We start from the raw sequence: 19,597 nt of genomic DNA, 5'->3' as shown, positions 1-19,597 counted from the left end.
TTGATCGTGGACACCAGTTTGAGATATACAGTGGAACCTCCCGTAAGCGACCACCCAAACTGTCAAGCCTAGTTGGTCGCTTACGGGAGGTGGTCGAGCTTGGACCATATTGGGTCAAACTTTTGCCTCATTATCATATGGTAGCTGCAGACACTTATCCATGTTTTATATGTTTTATTCACATGAAAAGTCAATTTCGAGTAAAAATACGGCACTTCCCATTAAGAAATTTCCGTCTCTTGTACTATCCAGGAATGCGATGTTACAACACCTTATTATTCGATTTCCAGTCTCCCATGGTCGCTTACGGGAGCTTAAAAGCAAAAGAAAATTTCAAACTTTAAGCTCTGACAGTGGTCAGAGAGGTGTTTACTTACAAGAGATTCTAAATACCGTAAATCTTCGAATTAGCGCCCCCTCGAATAAGCGCCCCATCGAATAAGCGCCCCTCCTATCGGCCGAAATTAAAAATAAGCGCCCCCCCCCTTGAATAAGCGCCTCCCTCCCTCCCCCCGATTTTGTGGACGAGTAATGAGACAACAAAGGATGTATAGTATTAGATAGGTAGTATTAGATTTGTACATTGCTTCAGTTTGTGAACACGTTAAGTGAACACGTTGAACACATTGAGTACTAACGGGGCCGCGATTTAAACTTTAGGATCAGCTTTTTATGTCAAGAAACAGCAGATGATGTATTAAAAAAATGATCATGTCAGGCCACGATTTGGGAAAAATTAAATAAGCGCTTCCCCCCTCCCCCCGCCCCCCCCCCCCCTCGAATAAGCGCCCTCCGTCTTCTCCTAAATTCGAAATAAGCGCACCGGGCGCTAATTCGAAGATTTACTGTACAGTGATTTGACTTGGAAACTTTTGGTATTTTGGAAAACTGGGCAATAAGGAGACGTGGTCGACACCGGAGATTCGACTGTATATCTTATAGTGTTTGTTAGACCAAAGTTAATACAGGGAAATGGTTATGAAATCCGGCAAAGTTCTTTTTTGTTTTTGTTCTCTCTTTTGGTCTTGACCGTGCACAGAATACAATAGTTGTTTACTTCTGACCGAGGAACTAACCAGAAGTGTTTTGGTAACGTAATTCATTCATGGTGAATGAGTGCAAATCAAAAGATTGAGCACGGTCCTAGACCTTCCAACGTAAATCTCGGCTTCTTTTTTGCTCCTTTGGTGTTTGCCGGGCTTCATAACCATTCCCCTATATTAACTATGGCTAACCTCTTCAGTCTTTTTCCGCACCGTGTTCGCTTACTTCGAGTGTGTTGCCGCTTCCCAACTTGCTTTATTAGTTCCATGTCAATGTTTCGTCTGACCTGTACTATCGCGGTCTTCGTTTGCTCGGTGTTTATTTAAGAGTTCGGCTGGAGAGACACATCCTACTTCATCATTGTTTCCAAGGCACTTCTCTTATCAGCCAGTGCTAATCGGCTGGTTTTTTAAAATTTCCCTCCAACATTTCAGCGCTTGGTGCTCTCGTCACTTCCTTGCTCGCACTTCAATAAGATAGCAAAACACGGTCGACTTTTTCTTTGTCAAATAAATCACTGAGGAAATTGATGCCATGATAATAAACCTAATGTCACTAATGTAAGGAGAGAAAGGAATGATATCCCGTATGTGAACTATTTCATTTAATGGTTTTCTGAACGTACTCTTATTTTCAACCCTCGCGACGATACGCCATGGTTCAAATGCTGATTTGCAAAAGAAATAATGACAAAGATCATCTTGTCCAGCCTTGTTTGAATGAAAGACACCCAATCATTTTATCTGCGTGGTTATTTTTTTCAAAAAAATACATTAATGCTCATAACTATATTTTAGATAATTTGTTAATAAAATTGTACCGGTAATGAACATGAAATGCGCAAATAAGCATAAAATGGAGTACACAAGTCAGTTATGTCCCAAGCACAGCTTTTTATTGCCTTTGACCAACTCTACATCATTATTTAATTTAAAGCCAATTAACAAACCATCAAACTAGTAATCCGCAAGCAATCAAGTTTTTGTTACATAAAAATACCAAGGTTATCTCCACTAGATCTTACAAGTTCTCTTAAATCATCTTTTATGTTCCTTTTTCATCTTTTTAAGATTGTCACATTTTCCCAGGTGATCACAAAAAATTCACAGTTACTGATTTCTGATTTGTTTACTCAAGTCTGCGACAGCGAAAGTTCCCCTTAAATTATGCATAAGCTTTCTTTATCTTTGGTCATTTTTCAGGATCCGACACCGTCTGTATCTATCTCTATACCCACTTGTACAAGGCGCTGTTGATGTTGTATTTCTGATTGTAATAGTTTGTCACTGCCAGGTAGGTGTGACCTTTGTACTCAAATGTTGTCATGTCACGTGCCCCGTGTGTTGGAATCTCTTGGTACTTGATGAACTGCGCTCCAAAGGCCTGGTACACAACTGACTGAGTGTTGTATTTTTGACTGTCACCATGGTAATTAGCCACACCCAAGAACGTTTGACCGCCGATCACAAAGGGATGCCAAGCCGTGGCTCCACGAGTAGCAATGGACTGGAACAGAACAAACTTGTTGCCATCCCACTTGTAAATAAACGAGTCGGTGTTGTATCTACTTCCAGAGTAATAGTTAGCAAAGGCGAGGAATGTGTGACCATTGATGTTAACAGAGTTCACGCGATATGCGCCGTATGTCTGAAGAGACTGCAGTTTAGCAAAGTGTCCTCCTGACGACTTGAACACAGTCGACTGAACTGAATACTGCTGTTTGGAGTTGTAATGGTTGGTAAAAGCGATAAACGTGTCATTATTTATTACAAATGCAGCACATTCCAGGGCACCTTCAGTTGGTATTTCCTGAAACTTGTTAAACTTGCCGCTACTCCACTTGTAGATCACTGACTTTATGGACCGTGTACTCATATCATAGTAGTTTGCTACTGTCAGATAGTTTTCACCATTAATTGTAAAAAATGTGAAGTGGTGCCCGCCCTTTGTGGGTATTTTCTGAAAGACGACAAACCGCTGTCCATTCCACTGATACACTGCAGAGTCAAGTAGGTACGTTCCGTCGTAATGATTTGCCACGGCAAGAAAATGTTTGTCAGCGATTGAAAAGTATTCAAGGCCAGAAGCACCTCTTGTTTGCAAGGTCTGATACAAATTAAATTTTCCGGTCTGTTCATTCACCTTGTAGATCATGGAACTTGCCTTGTATTTATTAATATCGCCATGATAGTTGGCAAAAGCGAGAAAAACACTTCCATTAATGGTGAAATGTTCAACATCTCTAGCTCCTCTGGTTGGTAGATCTTGGACCTTTTCAAAGAAATGTAAACCAGAGGAGCATCCTGGAAAAAAAATATATTGCACTGTTAATGCACTGTTTCATACATACATGATAACTTTATTTATACTCGAGTTGGTGAGGCTGATTAGGCCTCTAGCATATTATCTTCTTTGTTTGAAGTTTTTATATCTCAGTTTAGTTCTTTTTACTTTCACTTTACTTTGTTGGTAATGTAATGGACTCTAGTACTTGCATTACTGTTGTAAATTGTGTAAGTAGGCGTACCAGGGTTGTAGGTAGATAAATAGGCTGGAGAATTTTGTTAAACATACGATTACTTGATTAATCGTAACTATAACAAAATTCTCGATCGTGATTGGTTCTCCGCGCGCCTATTTGTCGCGTAATCGGCGCGCGATCACGTGGGTTGAAAAGCGTTACTGACATTTTCACTCAAAAGAAGTTCTCAAAAGATATTTTTAATTCCGAAATTTATTATAGATACGATTGATTAGTAATTTGACCTCGTGTCGCACAATTTAGGGAGTAATCGTGCTCGTAATTTCAAATCGGCCTCGCGCTTCGCGCTCGTCCGATTTTGAAATTACTCGCGTGATTACTCCCTGAATTGCACTCCACTCGGTCCAATTACTATTACAAATAGGCACGCAGAGAACCAATCACGATGGATAATGTTGTTATAGATACGACTACGTGATTAATAGGTGCGCGGAGAACCAATCACGATGGAGAATTTTTATAGATACGATTACTGATAAATAGGCACTCGGAGAACCAATCACGATGAAGAATTTTGTTATAGATTCTATTACATAATAAATAGGCACGCGGAGAACCAATCACGATGGAGAATTTTGTTATAGATACGATAACTTGATAAATAGGCACGCGGAGAACCAATCACGATGGAGAATTCTTTATAGCTACGATTACGTGATAAATAGGCACGCGGAGAGCCAATCACGATGGAGAATTTTGGTGATAGATATTATGAAATAATCTATCTAAATAAATAAAGATAAATATTTCACCCCTGGTTGGTAGGTCTATTTCCTCATGTATTTTTCTCCGTAATTAATTTGACCGTGGACACCGGTTTTGCTAAACTCTTCAGTCATATTCAAGGCCGATATAAAATTTGATCTTTTTCTGCACCTTGTTCGCTTACTTCCAGGATGTGAATAGTGTGTTGCCTCTTCTCAACATGTTTTATTAGTTCCTGGGGAAGCGTTCGATGTGAATGTTTCGTTTCACCTGGGGGCCGTTTCTCGAAGGTCCTGATAAGTTTTCGCATCCGGAAAACCGTAGCAAAATCTCAAACCCTATGATTACAAAGCTGTTTTATTCACATATTCTTGATGCAAACAGAGTGTATATACGTAATAAAATTGACTTGACTTGACTTGAGCAATAGAGTATACTAATTTGCCGAGAAATAAGTAATAGAAAAGTAAAATTCAGAAAGAAAGGGAGGGAGAAAAAAGCAAAATCAGAACAAATTAGACTTAATTATATGGTAGAACTTTAAGAGTGATTCTTACATCTAAAAAATATCTTACAAATTAAAACCTAAGACTGCGGACAGCTTTGTAAAAAGATGACATTGTGTTCAAGGATATTAAGGTGTCAGAAATGCTTTTCCAAGTAACGGCCATCTTACTGATTAAAGCCAAAGCCAGTAATGTTAGGTTCAGACACTTGAGGCTTGTTGATCTCTCTCAGAGTTTTGGTGTTAACTCTTAACTTGAACAGGTCTTTCAAATACTCTGTTGGGTAATTGTTTAGTACTGTAAACACGAGAATTAGCATATTCTGGATACGCTGAGCAACAAGGCTGTAACCATTACAGTCAGTGAGAGTAACAGTCTCAAAAGACTGGTCGTTGTATAGATAACGGAGCACTCTTTCATGTAACCTTTCCAGTTTCTTGCTTTCAACCTTCAAATAGTTATGTCATTCCGAAAGGCAATAATTAAGAGACATAATAATGAAAATATTGAGCAATACGGGTCCTAAGACAGAGCTTTGGAGAACACACTGTTGACTGCTATGAAGTGTCTTCTCTAATGTTTTAGCTTCTGCTTTACTTGTTTAGTTGGTTAGCTAGCTAGCTAGCCAGCTAGCTAGCCAGCTACTCAGTCAGTCAGTCAGTCAGTGAGGCAGCCAGTCAGTCAGCCAGTTAGCCAGTCAGTCAGTCAGTCAGTCAGTCAATCAGTCAGTCAGCCAGTCCACCAGTCAGTCAGCCAGTCCGTCAGTCAGTCAGCCAGTCAGTCAGTCAGCCAGTCAGTCAGTTGGTCATTCAGTCAGTCAGTCAGTGAGGCAGTCAGTCATTAAGTCAGTCAGCAAGTCAGTCAGTCAGTCACTTAGTCAGTCGGTCAACCAATCAGTCAGTCAGTCAGTCAGTGAGACAGTCAATCAGCCAGCCAGCCAGTCAGTCAGTCAGTCAGTCAGTCAGTCAGGCTAGCTAGCTAGCTAACGAGCTAGTCAGTCAGTCAGTCAGTGAGTCAGTGAGTAAGTCAGTGAGTCAGCCAGTCACTCAGTCAGTCAGTTAGTCAGCCAGTCAGTCAGTCAGTCAGTCAGTCAGCCAGTCAATCAGTCAATCAGTCAGTCAGTCAGTCAGTCAGCCAGTCAGCCAGTCAGTCCGTCAGTCAGTCAGTCAGTGAGGCAGTCATTCAGTCGGTCAGTCAGTCAGTCAGTCGGTCAGGCTAGCTAGGTAGCTAGCTAACTAGCTAGTCAGTCAATCAGTGAGGCAGTAGTCCGTCAGCCAGTCAGTAAGTCAGTCAGTCAGTCAGTGAGGCAGGCAGTCAGTCAGTCAGTCAGCCAGCCAGTCAGTCAGTTGGTCAGTCAGTCAGTCAGTGAGGCAGTCAGTCAGTCGGTCAGTCAGTCAGTCAGTCGGTCAGGCTAGCTAGCTAACTAGCAAGTCAGTCAATCAGACACTGAGGCAGTTAGTCAGTCAGCCAGTCAGTAAGTCAGTCAGTCAGTCAGTGAGGCAGTCAGTCAGTCAGCCAGTCAGTCAGTCAGTCAGCCAGTTAGTCAGTCAGCCAGTCAGTCAGTCAGTTATTATAATTATGCAAATTCAAATACAATGTAACGGCGAAGTTTGGAAAGGATGCCAATGGTCCTTTTTCACTTTTTAACAATCTGAATAAAACATAATGGATATATTTTTTTAATGGACATATTTTCCAGGAAAAATGTGAATCTATCAAAATTTCCGAGTACCTTAAGAAAGTTTCAAGATTAAACGGAATGTTCTCAATAGTCAACCGACCTTTGTTTCAGTTTATCTATCCGGTTATATAGTACCTTAATTGGCTGCCAGCCAGTACTCTATCTAATGTAAAAACCCAAAATCCAAATTTTCCGCCATTCGTGACGTTTTTAAGCTTTCTTTTGATAGATTTCCAAAATTTTCGGCAAAAGGACTTATCTTTTGAAAAATATGGTCACGTGGTCAATCCACTGACACCTGGAGATTTTTGGCGAAAACGAATCGAATTTTTTGACATTTTAAACATTTTTCAGCATGGATTTGAGCTAAATTAGTTGTAATTTACTCAGATAGGCGTTTGTGCAACATGGAGGCCTTTCTTACCAGTAGCATCTCGTTTTAGGACTGTTTTTTAGGCCCGGCGCACAAATCAAAATTTTGGACGAGAACTTTAGGTTTTCGTTTTTTTCTTTCGCCTTTCCTTTTTCTCCTTTTCTTTTCTTTTTACTGCAGTGGTTGACCTTCTTCTGGGCTTGCTTCATGAATTCCCAAATTCGTGAATTGTTCAGGAATTCCTGAGAAAGCATCACATTCGTACCACAGAGTAGCCAAATGTAAATTAGGGAAATTCTGTTCTGAGCTTTTCACTAAAATTTATGATCATTTTGGTGACTTTGGTGCATCCTCAGGCTAAATTGACCCAATTACTCTAATCTGGGTTTCTTCGGAAAGATCTATTCCTCCTGCAGAACTTGAGTATTACTATCAGTGATGCCAATTTTGGTCAAAGGGGATGACGTCAGAAGTGGAACAAAGGCCAGCACTCGTCACGGACTGCACGGACGCCAATGTCTGAACTTGTTTTCCTCTCTATAAAAGCTTTTGTAACAACTAGTACAATCAAGGCTGAGACACACTGTGCGACAAATCACTGCGACACGTCGCCGCGACAGGTTGCTGCAACAAATCGCCTTATGTGACATGTGAAAGTCATTGTCGCTGCGAGCTATCGCACGAATTCAAACTGGTTTGAATTCATGTGACATATCGCAGCTACAAAATAAGCGCAAGCAGCCTTGTCGCAGCGTGAGTACGCGTCTGCGACAAAATTTAAATCAACCAATGAGGGAGCGTCAGTGATTTTCCCATGATCCCTCAGAAAAACCATTCAAAATGGCGACCGAACATGTGGAACAAGATAAACAACCTGAGCAATCCGAGGTTTCTTTCCCTTCAGGATGGAATTTAACAACAAGTAGAATGGTAATCGAGTTTTATAAAGAAAATAGAGTCCTGTGGGATAGAAATCATAAAGACTATGGGAGAAATTTACTCCAGAAGTGAATAAGCCTCTCTTTCTTCTCTTCTTGACACCCATTGTCGTGTCCAGCATCTTCTTTCGACGTGTTTATATTCTAACAGCATCATAAACAGAACTAAAAGCTTCTTTTTGTTTGAACTTCGCTGTACTCGCTGGTCCGCCATGTTAAATTTGCAAGACTAGTTCACATTTTCCCTCTTCCAAATTCGCTTGCGTGCACAGAACAAGTGTCTTGTCGCAGCGACTTGTCGCAGCGACTTGTCGCAGCAGCAGTGCAGACGAGGCGACTTGTCGCAGCGATGTGTCGCAGCGATTTGTCGCATAGTGTGTCTCGGCCTTTAAAGGTTGTTGTTGTTGGTGTCGTCGAGCACTGCTTTATCCAGGAAAATAGTGATTTTCCTTGGGTTTTCGATACCTTTAGGTCGATCTTACTGACAAAAGCCACGAATTATTTCTGAGGAGGGTAAATGACATAAAGAAAAACAGGACAAGTAATAGGTCAAAAAGAAGTGCGAGTTTTTCATTAGGAGTTCCAAACACCGAGAAACGGCTGAAAGCACGACGCCGAAGGCGGAGTGCTTTTATTGTTTCGAGGTGTTTGGAACCCCTGATGAAAAACGAAGTACGAGTTTTTGACCTGGCTTCTCAAACTAGTGTGAAAATCTAGTAGAATTATTTCCGAAGAATAGGTAATTAGAAGGGGTGCTCAATAGGCTATTGTTTGTTTCTTATTCGTGGTACATGTAAATGAAATGAATATTGAATATGCGGCGATGCGGGCGGGTTTTCTGGTAGATTAACATTGCGCTGCGTGATGGAGGTCGAGTCCGGATCAGAACGATTTCGCGTTCCTAAAACTTCTTCTCAAGAAAATGTTCTGGTGAATGACGCCGTTCCAGCTTCAACTAAGTATAAAAACAGGTGGGCTGTGAGCATTTTTGTCGAATGGCAGAGGTTAAGAGAGGTTAAAGTTCCGGTGTTAGATTGTGGTGGTCTCTTCAAGGACTACGATTTACACAAGGTTACCGCACTGAGCGCAGATATTGCCGGAATGGACGCTCTGTCGCTGAACTATTGGTTGTCAAAATTCGTGATGGAGGTAGGTAAAAAGTCCGGTGGAAGATACTCTCCCAAGACTGTTTATGGTATCATTTGTGCTCTCAAGCGTTATTTGGAGGAGAAAAATGGATCCGAAGCTTTGAATCCTCTGGACGCTAGTGACAAAAGATAATTAACAACTTTTAGACCGCATTGTTCTGAATTTTAAAATGCACTGTTTTGGGAATTGAATTTGGTGTGTTGTTTTACGAAGATTTGTCCTGTTCCGACGTTGCTCAGATGCCGAGATGAAGGATGGCGTTCGAGAAGGGCTTCATATTAAGTGCAAGAAGGAGGACAAGGAGTTTGTGAGCGAGCAAGAAGAAGCAACATTCTGGGAGAAGAAATTGCTGGGAACTACATCAGCTAAGTCGTTATGTTTTCCAGAAAGGAAAATTCAAAAACTGTACAATTAATGTAACGGTGTCTAAGAAAGAATAATATCTTGCCGTATTGTTGTTGTAAGTAATGATTGAAGTGGCAAATATACTATATTCAATATTAACACTGATTAAAATTCGTTTCTTGATCAGTGTCTTGATCAGTTTTTGAACTAATCGAATGTGTCTTGATCGGTATGTTCATTGGGTATCAAAATACATGCACCTGACCCAATTGATGCAAGCTGATTGGGTCATCAGCACATGAATAATTAACGAATTTGAGAAAATTATTTCAAGTGTCAAAATTTGTCTACGTTTTCAAAAGACTACCAAAATAAACTCGCTTGTTTTAAAAGTTTTTTTATTAATAAACCCAATGCTATCTAAAAGCAATATGAGTTCTTTAAACAAAACGAACGATAAACTTGTCTTACCAGTTGTACAACATGATGGTTTTCCAGAAGATGAAGAGGATGCCTACAAAGAATAAAGAAAAATCCAGCTTTACACACCACAAGGAAACTAAACATCATTTCCATCTATATTTATATTGTTATGCCCTAAATTGCAAGTAATAGCGATAAAGAACATGATCAACCTCATTCGCATAGTCCTCTCAATACCTTTACTGGATCACTACCTGATTGTCACATGTTCCCGGCATTCCTTTCTGCCCCTTTCCTCCACGTGTTCCTTTTTCTCCAGTAGATCCTTTCTCACCCTCAATCAAGAATAACAATGAAAGTCAATTAGGTCCACCAACGTACCTTTGACATCTAAACGATTATTTTTCATTGCCAGCGCTTCATAAGAATTTGACTTCGCTGAGCACAAAAATGATCAGCATAATTTTCAGTTCTACTGAGATAACACTAAACGATACTCATACATGTGATCGTGTTATGATACACGACATACAATATCTTGAAACAATCTTTGCCCTGTTTTATCTTACAGCAAACCGGATATCATTTCTTATTTTTTGCTAATCAACGTGGAAGGAAAGGAGTAAGAAATCTATTTTCGCATTAAGATTACCATTCTTTCGTCTTAGTCCTGGTTCTAAACTAAGGGACAATGGAACTTACTTTTGTACTAAAATTGCCATCCTTTCCTCTTAGTCCTGGTTCTAAAGTAAAACCAAGGGACAATGGAACTTACTTTTGTATTAAAATTACCATCCTTTTCTTTTAGTCCTGGTTCTAATCTAAGGAACAATGGAACTTACTTTTGTACTAAAATTTCCATCCTTTCCTCTTAGTCCTGGTTCTAAAGTAAAACTAAGGGACTGAATGGAACTTACTTTTGTACTAAAATTACCATCCTCTTTTTTAGTCCTGGTTCTAATCTAAGGAACAATGGAACTTACTTTTGTACTAAAACTACCATCCTTTCCTCTTACTCCTGGTTCTCCTTTTTCGCCCTAGAAAAGATAGAAATTAATGCAATTAAGTTAACAGAATTTAGGCAACCCACACCTTATGGTAATGACGCTTTGAAAGTCCTTAGTAGGCCTTTCCACAAATATTACGTAAAATCGCCTTAGTTTGCAAAAAATCTCGATTACCCTCTAAATATCCCTTATCTTTGTTTTAAAAATGAACCGATTTTGAATCATTTTGGGGAAAAGTGTTTCATTTTTTTTGCAGTAGAAAAAGGAGCAGAGGAAGAAGGTTCAGGCGTCTTATTGTGATCAGCATCCGTCGTTTTGAAAAATTGCGTGTACTCGTAGTGATCAGAAATAATTGGAATAGATTTTTCAAGTGGGAAATCGCTGAACTTGGAAACTGAGTACTGTCTCAAGAAAATAGCGAGGTAAACACTGGGCTTCGCCAAATAAGCTATGAATATTTCCAAATATCCCAAATTTTTCTAAATATCTTAAAAGTATCTCGGAAACTTTTGAATATCCCCCAAAATATCCGAAAATTTGTGGAAAAGCCTAAAAGTCAGTGTAAACTAAATAAGGTACTTTGGGATATTATGATTAAGATTTTGCCGATAACATTTATAGAAATCGGATTTCTATTTAATACAACAAATTCTTGTAAAGAAAACAAGCACTGGTAGCACTTTATAGTTATGTTTATGTGAGAAACCTTTTTAGAAAGCTGACTGTACGTATACGTTAAACTCCTTTATTAAATGAATTATTAATTCATTCCTGCATTTGGCAATGGATTAGACTTAAATTTTAAGTTACAAGTACAGTTCACCTTGACGCCAGCATTTCCATCCTGTCCCCTCAACCCTGTGTCACCTTTATCTCCCTGGAAAAAAAAATCACCTAGTAACCATGGTAACGAACTATCTTTGCTTGAAAGTGGAATGTCCGCAATCAAAATTCTACATCTTGTAGGTTGTGATTTATGGCATATTTTTTGTCTCTGATATTGGAATGAAACTGTAGTAACACAAAAAAAGTTACCAACCTTTGCTCCATTTGTCCCATCGCGTCCGTCACGTCCTGTTCCGATTAATGATTTGTAGTAAACATAATATTAAAGATCATTTAAAAACATTTTCACTGATATGTCTTAAATTGCACCCTTTTCTGTTCGTGGCTCGGATCGTTTTTCAATAACACTACTACTGGTTTGCCGAAAACATTTTTATTGTTTAGCGTCCTAAATCGATTATCACAGGAAGATATTAAAATCTGTTTGGCTAACAATTCAATGTAAGTTTCATTATTTGACTTTTTATTTTGTCAACCGTACGACTCTGATTATATAATTTGTTGACCTCTCTATGAAATTGTAATTGTGTTAATATGTGTTGTGGTTACATTTTAGTAATAATAAAGTGTATTATCGTTTGTCTCACGATGTAGTCACTTGAGATGTAGATCGCGACGTTTCGACTGCTTACTGCTAGTCTTCTTCAGGCGATAAGGTCGACTGATTGCACGGTATCATTTACATCACAAAGGTCGGCTGTGATTGGTGCATTTCGATCCTCCTATTGTTCCATTATTCCGGCGAGTAGCTGTTCCCTCAGTGGTCCGCTGTTGTACCGTTCTCCTGTTGTTGTGTTTCTTGATCGTGGGTATCCATGCTTCAGGAATTTCAATTCCACTATCCCTGTTGATGTTGTTAGGGTGAAGTCTTATGTGAATAGCTTCCTTGACCCTACGTGTGTACCAGTGAGGATCTCGATCAATAAACTTGACCTCATTCCAGATAGGATAGTGGCCGGTCTCGTGGGTGTGTTCAGAAACGGCGGAGGTCTGGGTTCGGGCGAGTCGTATATCCCTGTCGTGTTCTTTGATCCTCTCCTGCATAGATCTCTCTGTTTCCCCGATGTAGACTTTGCCGCACTCACAGGGAATCCTGTAGACAACACCATCTTGTTTAGCCGGGTTGACGGTGTCCTTTGGTCGCACTAAGTGTGACCGAAGTGTCGTGTCGGACTTAAAGACGGTGCGAATGCCTTGTTGTTCTAGGCAGCGGCGGAGAGACTCCGAAACTCCTTGGACATAAGGTAAAACGGCGGTGGATTTAAATTCCGCGACAGGCTCTCTTCTTGGGGTTGTTCGTGCCTTTGTGATCTTCTGTACAAAAGAGGAGGGATATCCGTTAGAAACAAGTACAGATGACAGATGTTTCTTCTCTCCAGCGATTACTGATGGTTTGGTGACGAGACGTTTAGCCCGGTCGTACAGACACTTCACAATACCGCGCTTTACTGAACGAGGGTGGTGTGAATCATACACTAGGTACTGATCAGGTTCTCTGTAAACTGACGTGTCGAGAAAGGCGATCTTGTTGTTGTTCTCGATCTCCATGGTGAAACGGATTGATGGTTGTTGACTGCTCAGGTGTTGCAGGAAGACGTCAACTCTATCCCGATCCAGGATGGTGAAAGTATCATCTACGTAGCGTTTCCAGATCTTAGGCTTGCAAGGTGCGGACTCTATTGCTTGTTCTTCAAATATCTCCATGTAGAGATTAGCAATAACCGCGGATACAGGGCTCCCCCTGGCTGTGCCGTCTCGTTGTTCGTAAATCGATCCGTTGTACTGGAAGTACGTAGATCTTAATACGAAATTCAAGAGGTCCGCGATTTGAACTGGTGTAAGTGTCGTGCGGTCAGCCAGGCCTGCGTCGTTCTCCATTTTTTGTAGCGCGGCTTGTACGGCGCCCTCGATCGGTACGTTGGTAAACAGTGACTCTACGTCGAAAGACACCATGATCTCGTGGTCCTGGATCTCTTCACTGGCGATGGTGGAAGCGAAGTCAGTTGAGTTCTTCACTGTGAAGTTCGAGTTACCTGCAAGAAGAGATAATACGTTAGCCAAGAAAGCAGACAGGTCGTATGCAAAGGTGTTGACACACGACACAATTGGCCTAAGCGGTGTGTCGGCCTTGTGGATCTTCGGCAAACCATAGATCCTAGGTGGTTGTTTGTGTCGAGGTCTGATCTTATTATAAACCGCCTCTGATATGAGTCCACTCCGTTTCAGGGTTAGCAGCTTCTCAGATAGCTTCCGGGTCAAGCGGTCTGTCGGATCTTTGTTGAGCAGCTGGTACGGTCCGGAATCAATTAGCGCTGACATTTTTGCGTGGTATGTGTCAGCGTCCAGGATTACGCTAGCGTGTCCTTTGTCGGCCGGAAGGACCATGATTCAGTTGTCCTCTTTTAAGCTTTTAAGAGCCTCCTGCTGTTCCTTCGTGATGTTGGACGTGGGTGGTTGTGCCTGTTGAAGGATGGTGTTGACGGATCTCCTGACTGTGTCTGCTCGCTCCGCGTCTAGTGGCCTGACTGCCGACTCAATTCTGGCGATGATCTCGGTGGCTGGGACGCTCGTAGGAGTCACGGCGAAATTTAGACCTTTCTTCAGTAGGGACACCTCAGCTTCGTTAAGGGTCCTGGATGACAAGTTGATAACCCACTTTGTTTTGTCAACAAAAGTTGTAGGAAAAACAGAAGACTGTTTCTCTCGCAAAAGTTTCTCAAAATTGCGCTCTTGACGGTCTTTGGTGGTATTAAAGACTCGCTGGGTAGTGGATTTAACCTTGTCGAGTACCTCTGCAGCGTCATCCGCAGAAAGAGCAGATGTTATGCTCTGTGCTGTTGAGTCGGCTTCTTTCTTCGTATCTACCTTGGCTCTCTGCGTCAGTCTGATTCTTTCCCTCAGGAATCTCATGGATGCTAGTTCAGCGACTCTGCGTGCGCCTCTGGTGGGAACTGGCGGCCGAACTTGCAGATCTCTTGGAACAATGTGGTTCTTAATACACCTTGTGAGAAAGGTGAGATGGTTGGTATAGCGTGCGAGCTTGCGAGAGCAACGCTCATGTCGACGAATCAACCTTAGGGCTGTGCGCCCATATTTCTGGTCAATGTCGAGGAAAAGGTTATTGTTATTCATCGTGGTAGATGCGATAATAAAGTGTATTATCGTTTGTCTCACGATGTAGTCACTTGAGATGTAGATCGCGACAAAACAAAGTGGGTTATCAACTTGTCATCCAGGACCCTTAACGAAGCTGAGGTGTCCCTACTGAAGAAAGGTCTAAATTTCGCCGTGACTCCTACGAGCGTCCCAGCCACCGAGATCATCGCCAGAATTGAGTCGGCAGTCAGGCCACTAGACGCGGAGCGAGCAGACACAGTCAGGAGATCCGTCAACACCATCCTTCAACAGGCACAACCACCCACGTCCAACATCACGAAGGAACAGCAGGAGGCTCTTAAAAGCTTAAAAGAGGACAACTGAATCATGGTCCTTCCGGCCGACAAAGGACACGCTAGCGTAATCCTGGACGCTGACACATACCACGCAAAAATGTCAGCGCTAATTGATTCCGGACCGTACCAGCTGCTCAACAAAGATCCGACAGACCGCTTGACCCGGAAGCTATCTGAGAAGCTGCTAACCCTGAAACGGAGTGGACTCATATCAGAGGCGGTTTATAATAAGATCAGACCTCGACACAAACAACCACCTAGGATCTATGGTTTGCCGAAGATCCACAAGGCCGACACACCGCTTAGGCCAATTGTGTCGTGTGTCAACACCTTTGCATACGACCTGTCTGCTTTCTTGGCTAACGTATTATCTCCTCTTGCAGGTAACTCGAACTTCACAGTGAAGAACTCAACTGACTTCGCTTCCACCATCGCCAGTGAAGAGATCCAGGACCACGAGATCATGGTGTCTTTCGACGTAGAGTCACTGTTTACCAACGTACCGATCGAGGGCGCCGTACAAGCCGCGCTACAAAAAATGGAGAACGACGCAGGCCTGGCTGACCGCACGACACTTACACCAGTTCAAATCGCGGACCTCTTGAATTTCGTATTAAGATCTACGTACTTCCAGTACAACGGATCGATTTACGAACAACGAGACGGCACAGCCAGGGGGAGCCCTGTATCCGCGGTTATTGCTAATCTCTACATGGAGATATTTGAAGAACAAGCAATAGAGTCCGCACCTTGCAAGCCTAAGATCTGGAAACGCTACGTAGATGATACTTTCACCATCCTGGATCGGGATAGAGTTGACGTCTTCCTGCAACACCTGAGCAGTCAACAACCATCAATCCGTTTCACCATGGAGATCGAGAACAACAACAAGATCGCCTTTCTCGACACGTCAGTTTACAGAGAACCTGATCAGTACCTAGTGTATGATTCACACCACCCTCGTTCAGTAAAGCGCGGTATTGTGAAGTGTCTGTACGACCGGGCTAAACGTCTCGTCACCAAACCATCAGTAATCGCTGGAGAGAAGAAACATCTGTCATCTGTACTTGTTTCTAACGGATATCCCTCCTCTTTTGTACAGAAGATCACAAAGGCACGAACAACCCCAAGAAGAGAGCCTGTCGCGGAATTTAAATCCACCGCCGTTTTACCTTATGTCCAAGGAGTTTCGGAGTCTCTCCGCCGCTGCCTAGAACAACAAGGCATTCGCACCGTCTTTAAGTCCGACACGACACTTCGGTCACACTTAGTGCGACCAAAGGACACCGTCAACCCGGCTAAACAAGATGGTGTTGTCTACAGGATTCCCTGTGAGTGCGGCAAAGTCTACATCGGGGAAACAGAGAGATCTATGCAGGAGAGGATCAAAGAACACGACAGGGATATACGACTCGCCCGAACCCAGACCTCCGCCGTTTCTGAACACACCCACGAGACCGGCCACTATCCTATCTGGAATGAGGTCAAGTTTATTGATCGAGATCCTCACTGGTACACACGTAGGGTCAAGGAAGCTATTCACATAAGACTTCACCCTAACAACATCAACAGGGATAGTGGAATTGAAATTCCTGAAGCATGGATACCCACGATCAAGAAACACAACAACAGGAGAACGGTACAACAGCGGACCACTGAGGGAACAGCTACTCGCCGGAATAATGGAACAATAGGAGGATCGAAATGCACCAATCACAGCCGACCTTTGTGATGTAAATGATACCGTGCAATCAGTCGACCTTATCGCCTGAAGAAGACTAGCAGTAAGCAGTCGAAACGTCGCGATCTACATCTCAAGTGACTACATCGTGAGACAAACGATAATACACTTTATTATTGCATCTACCACGATGAATAACAACAACCTTTTCCTCGACATTTTAGTAATATTTGTTTGCTTTTGTTCTAGTTAGACAGGAATGTTTTTAATCGGCATACTGTAGACATGATTAGTTTCGCAATGGATCAAAATTATGAATATTTTCGCTTCAAATTTACTAAAAAATGGCTACATCACCGTTTATTCCATCACGACCATCTTTTCCTGTGTGGAAAACAAATTGCAGTTCTGTTAGTGAGAAACAAATTATTGTCAAACGTAGTCTGATTGATTCAGTATTAGGAATAAAAAGCTTTTCACGATAAAATAGCAGATTATAATTATTGAAAATCTCACCGTTTTGTCCATCTTTTCCATCTTTTCCTTTCAAAAAAAAATATCAATAGATATGACCTTATAAGTAAAGTGTTCTCGTTCGCAGAATCTAAACTTAAAGAATATTTGATAATTTTGACTTACCATCTTTACTGCATACAGTTTGTGGTTCACAGTAGTTTGGTTTGATTGTGGCGCCGGTACTCTAATTAAAAGAATATTTTGGAAATAAGAAGATAAACCTTTCTAGCAGAGTACATTAAAATATTACAGTTTAGACAAATAGAAGCGGATTTCACATGAGACAAAAACATTGCTACTCTGCAACTTTCACAAATTCTCAAATGACGAAAGGTTTACTTTTGTAATTACCCGGTTTGAAGGTTTGTTCTGCGGAGTAACGGAGGAACCCAAGAAAAATACAAAAGCCAACAAAAAGAACAAGCGAAACATTGCCATTCTTGCTCTTCTGTTGTAAACTGACAAACGAACTAGCCAGCTAAATTGAAAAGAGTTTTCCGACTTTGTTTACTTATTTAGAACACGAAAATTCGACCTGGAATACCTTTTGTTTCATGGTGCTTACATCATTAGTGGAACACAATGCACAATTGACGTGTTCACATCATGCGCTACCTTATTCAAAAGCGATTTACATCGTATTTCTCCTTACAATATTGACACTCTATAAAGAAGTCTGATGAGGAGAATAAAGGAGGAGGAGAAGGGTACATTGTTTTGACGAACCGCTAAATTCTCATCAATAGCGGTTCCCAGAGTGTATAGCAATCAATAAACAGAATGAATTGTTTAACCTTTCGTCTGTAAAGATTTTTCATCCGATTTGTTCCACATATGTCTTTACTGCCCTCGGTTGTCCTCCATGCGCTTTTTTGGGCAGTTTCCCAACCCCCCTTCAAAATATAATGGTTCATTCTTAAGCGTTTAAATTTACTTCCAATTGTAATACAGTAATCTTCCACTAAGGGAGCTCAAGCAACGACGACGCCGACGCCGAGGACGATACCTAGTAAAAAATGAATTTATATTTTACAAGCGAAAGTCTCAACTGTCCAAATCTGTTCTGTACGCCAATGGCTCTGAAAAACGTGCTCAGGCTAAATATGTAATGACCGCGTTCAAATTTCAAATAGTAATGCGGAAAATTAGTCGCCGTCGTTCGCGTTCCTCAGACTACGCAGAACTTGGTCATTTCACGTTGTCGTTTTGCAGAGGACGGCAAAGAAATGTACAAAGACACGTGTACACGTGCACAGCTATTATTTTTCTCATTAAACCTTTCGTTTGATGACGTTCTCGTTGCCGTCGTCGTCGTGGTTTCCTTAACCTCCCTTTTGTTTTGCAGAGGACGGTAAAGAAATGTACAAAGATTTATAACGCACGTGAACAGCTATTGTTTTCCTCATTAAACCTTTTGTTTGGTGACGTTCTCGTTAACCCTTTGACTGCATGAAAATCCTAAGGACATGCATATGTCAGATTTTCAATTCAATTCAGTTCTTTTATTTACACTATGTAGGGCATTTAGGTACATTTTATGGGTAAAGTAATGAAAATAGCCGCTTCTAAGCCGCAGAAATCTCGCTGGCATATTTGATGGTAGCAGTGATGCGATCTGAGGCGTTCTTAATTCGCGGCGGAGAAAGAGAGAGGGGAAAATAACAAAAATAAGAGCGCCTCAGTGGCCGCAGGTTATATTTCGACTACATTGCCATACATCAAAAGCAACAGATTTTTTCTGGGCTATTTGTGTGAGAATTGCGTAAACATAAAGTGATTTTAGCGAAGGCGAATGAAATGCGATTGTAGACTTGCGTTAAAAGAAATCACGCTTGTCGTGGACTGACAACATTCAAACAACGACGATATTCTCATTTAGATCTAGTAATTCGGTGAATCCTGTACTCACGAACATTGGAGAAACTGTCAATTTCTTACTACTTGTATCTTACTGAAGACTCAGTCTCTTACGAAAGGAAAAAATAAATCATGTACATTTCCAACCCTGTGAAAAAACGTCCTCTGTCCATCAGTACGTGGAAACGTGAAAACTTGCAAAAGAATAATAAATAAACCTATTGTTTGTTGAAAACGTATCCATGCCGTCTAATCATTATTCACTTAATTTATTATTGAAACTTTTCGGTTGGCAATGTCTGTGAAAGAAGCGTGCGTGCGAACTATTTAACAGCCATGAGGTTATCATCATCGGGAAACAGAAAAGGTTCTACAGCGGTCTTTCAGAAAAGATCACAATAATAGCAGTCAAATCGTGACAGTTCAAAGTGTACACGGAGTTGGTCGAAGGACAGCCTTTCACCCGGCTTCGCAGAAGAAAGCAGCAGTGATCATTGGAGAAAAGAAAATGTTAAGTGGCAAATTAACAGTA

The 19,597-nt window shown here is 41.4% G+C and overlaps 3 protein-coding genes across 6 annotated transcripts; 1 reads left to right on the top strand and 2 right to left on the bottom strand.

The window, feature by feature from the left end:
• Positions 1–1,544: 1,544 nt before the first annotated feature.
• Positions 1,545–18,263, bottom strand: LOC145478046 (uncharacterized). Of its 4 annotated transcripts, XM_081455939.1 has the most exons (10): positions 17,560–18,263; positions 17,332–17,392; positions 17,209–17,235; positions 17,050–17,076; positions 11,753–11,787; positions 11,537–11,590; positions 10,690–10,743; positions 9,961–10,041; positions 9,755–9,797; positions 1,545–3,347 (listed from the first exon to the last, which is right to left on the bottom strand). In XM_081455939.1, exons 1-10 carry the CDS (start codon positions 17,644–17,646, stop codon positions 2,272–2,274), a joined length of 1,545 nt encoding a protein of 514 aa, XP_081312065.1. In that variant the 5' UTR covers positions 17,647–18,263; the 3' UTR covers positions 1,545–2,271. The 4 variants fall into 4 exon arrangements, with proteins under 4 accessions (XP_081312065.1, XP_081312063.1, XP_081312066.1 ...); XM_081455937.1 differs by having other exon boundaries at positions 11,537–11,787; XM_081455940.1 differs by lacking the exon at positions 11,537–11,590.
• On the top strand, positions 8,470–9,353 carry LOC145480097 (uncharacterized). The gene is made up of 2 exons (XM_081458567.1): positions 8,470–9,063; positions 9,149–9,353. Exons 1-2 carry the CDS (start codon positions 8,654–8,656, stop codon positions 9,351–9,353), a joined length of 615 nt encoding a protein of 204 aa, XP_081314693.1. The 5' UTR covers positions 8,470–8,653.
• Positions 11,753–15,168, bottom strand: LOC145478047 (uncharacterized). Its single transcript, XM_081455942.1, has 2 exons — positions 15,100–15,168; positions 11,753–14,288 (listed from the first exon to the last, which is right to left on the bottom strand). Exon 2 carries the CDS (start codon positions 13,942–13,944, stop codon positions 12,244–12,246), a length of 1,701 nt encoding a protein of 566 aa, XP_081312068.1. The 5' UTR covers positions 13,945–14,288; positions 15,100–15,168; the 3' UTR covers positions 11,753–12,243.
• Positions 18,264–19,597: the final 1,334 nt, after the last annotated feature.

This window comes from Orbicella franksi, chromosome 2 (assembly GCF_964199315.1).
Source record: "Orbicella franksi chromosome 2, jaOrbFran1.1, whole genome shotgun sequence".
Classification (NCBI taxonomy): Eukaryota; Metazoa; Cnidaria; class Anthozoa; order Scleractinia; family Merulinidae; genus Orbicella; species Orbicella franksi.
The sequence above is the reverse complement of the archived record's forward strand: the minus strand, read 5'-3'. Positions and strand labels throughout refer to the sequence as shown.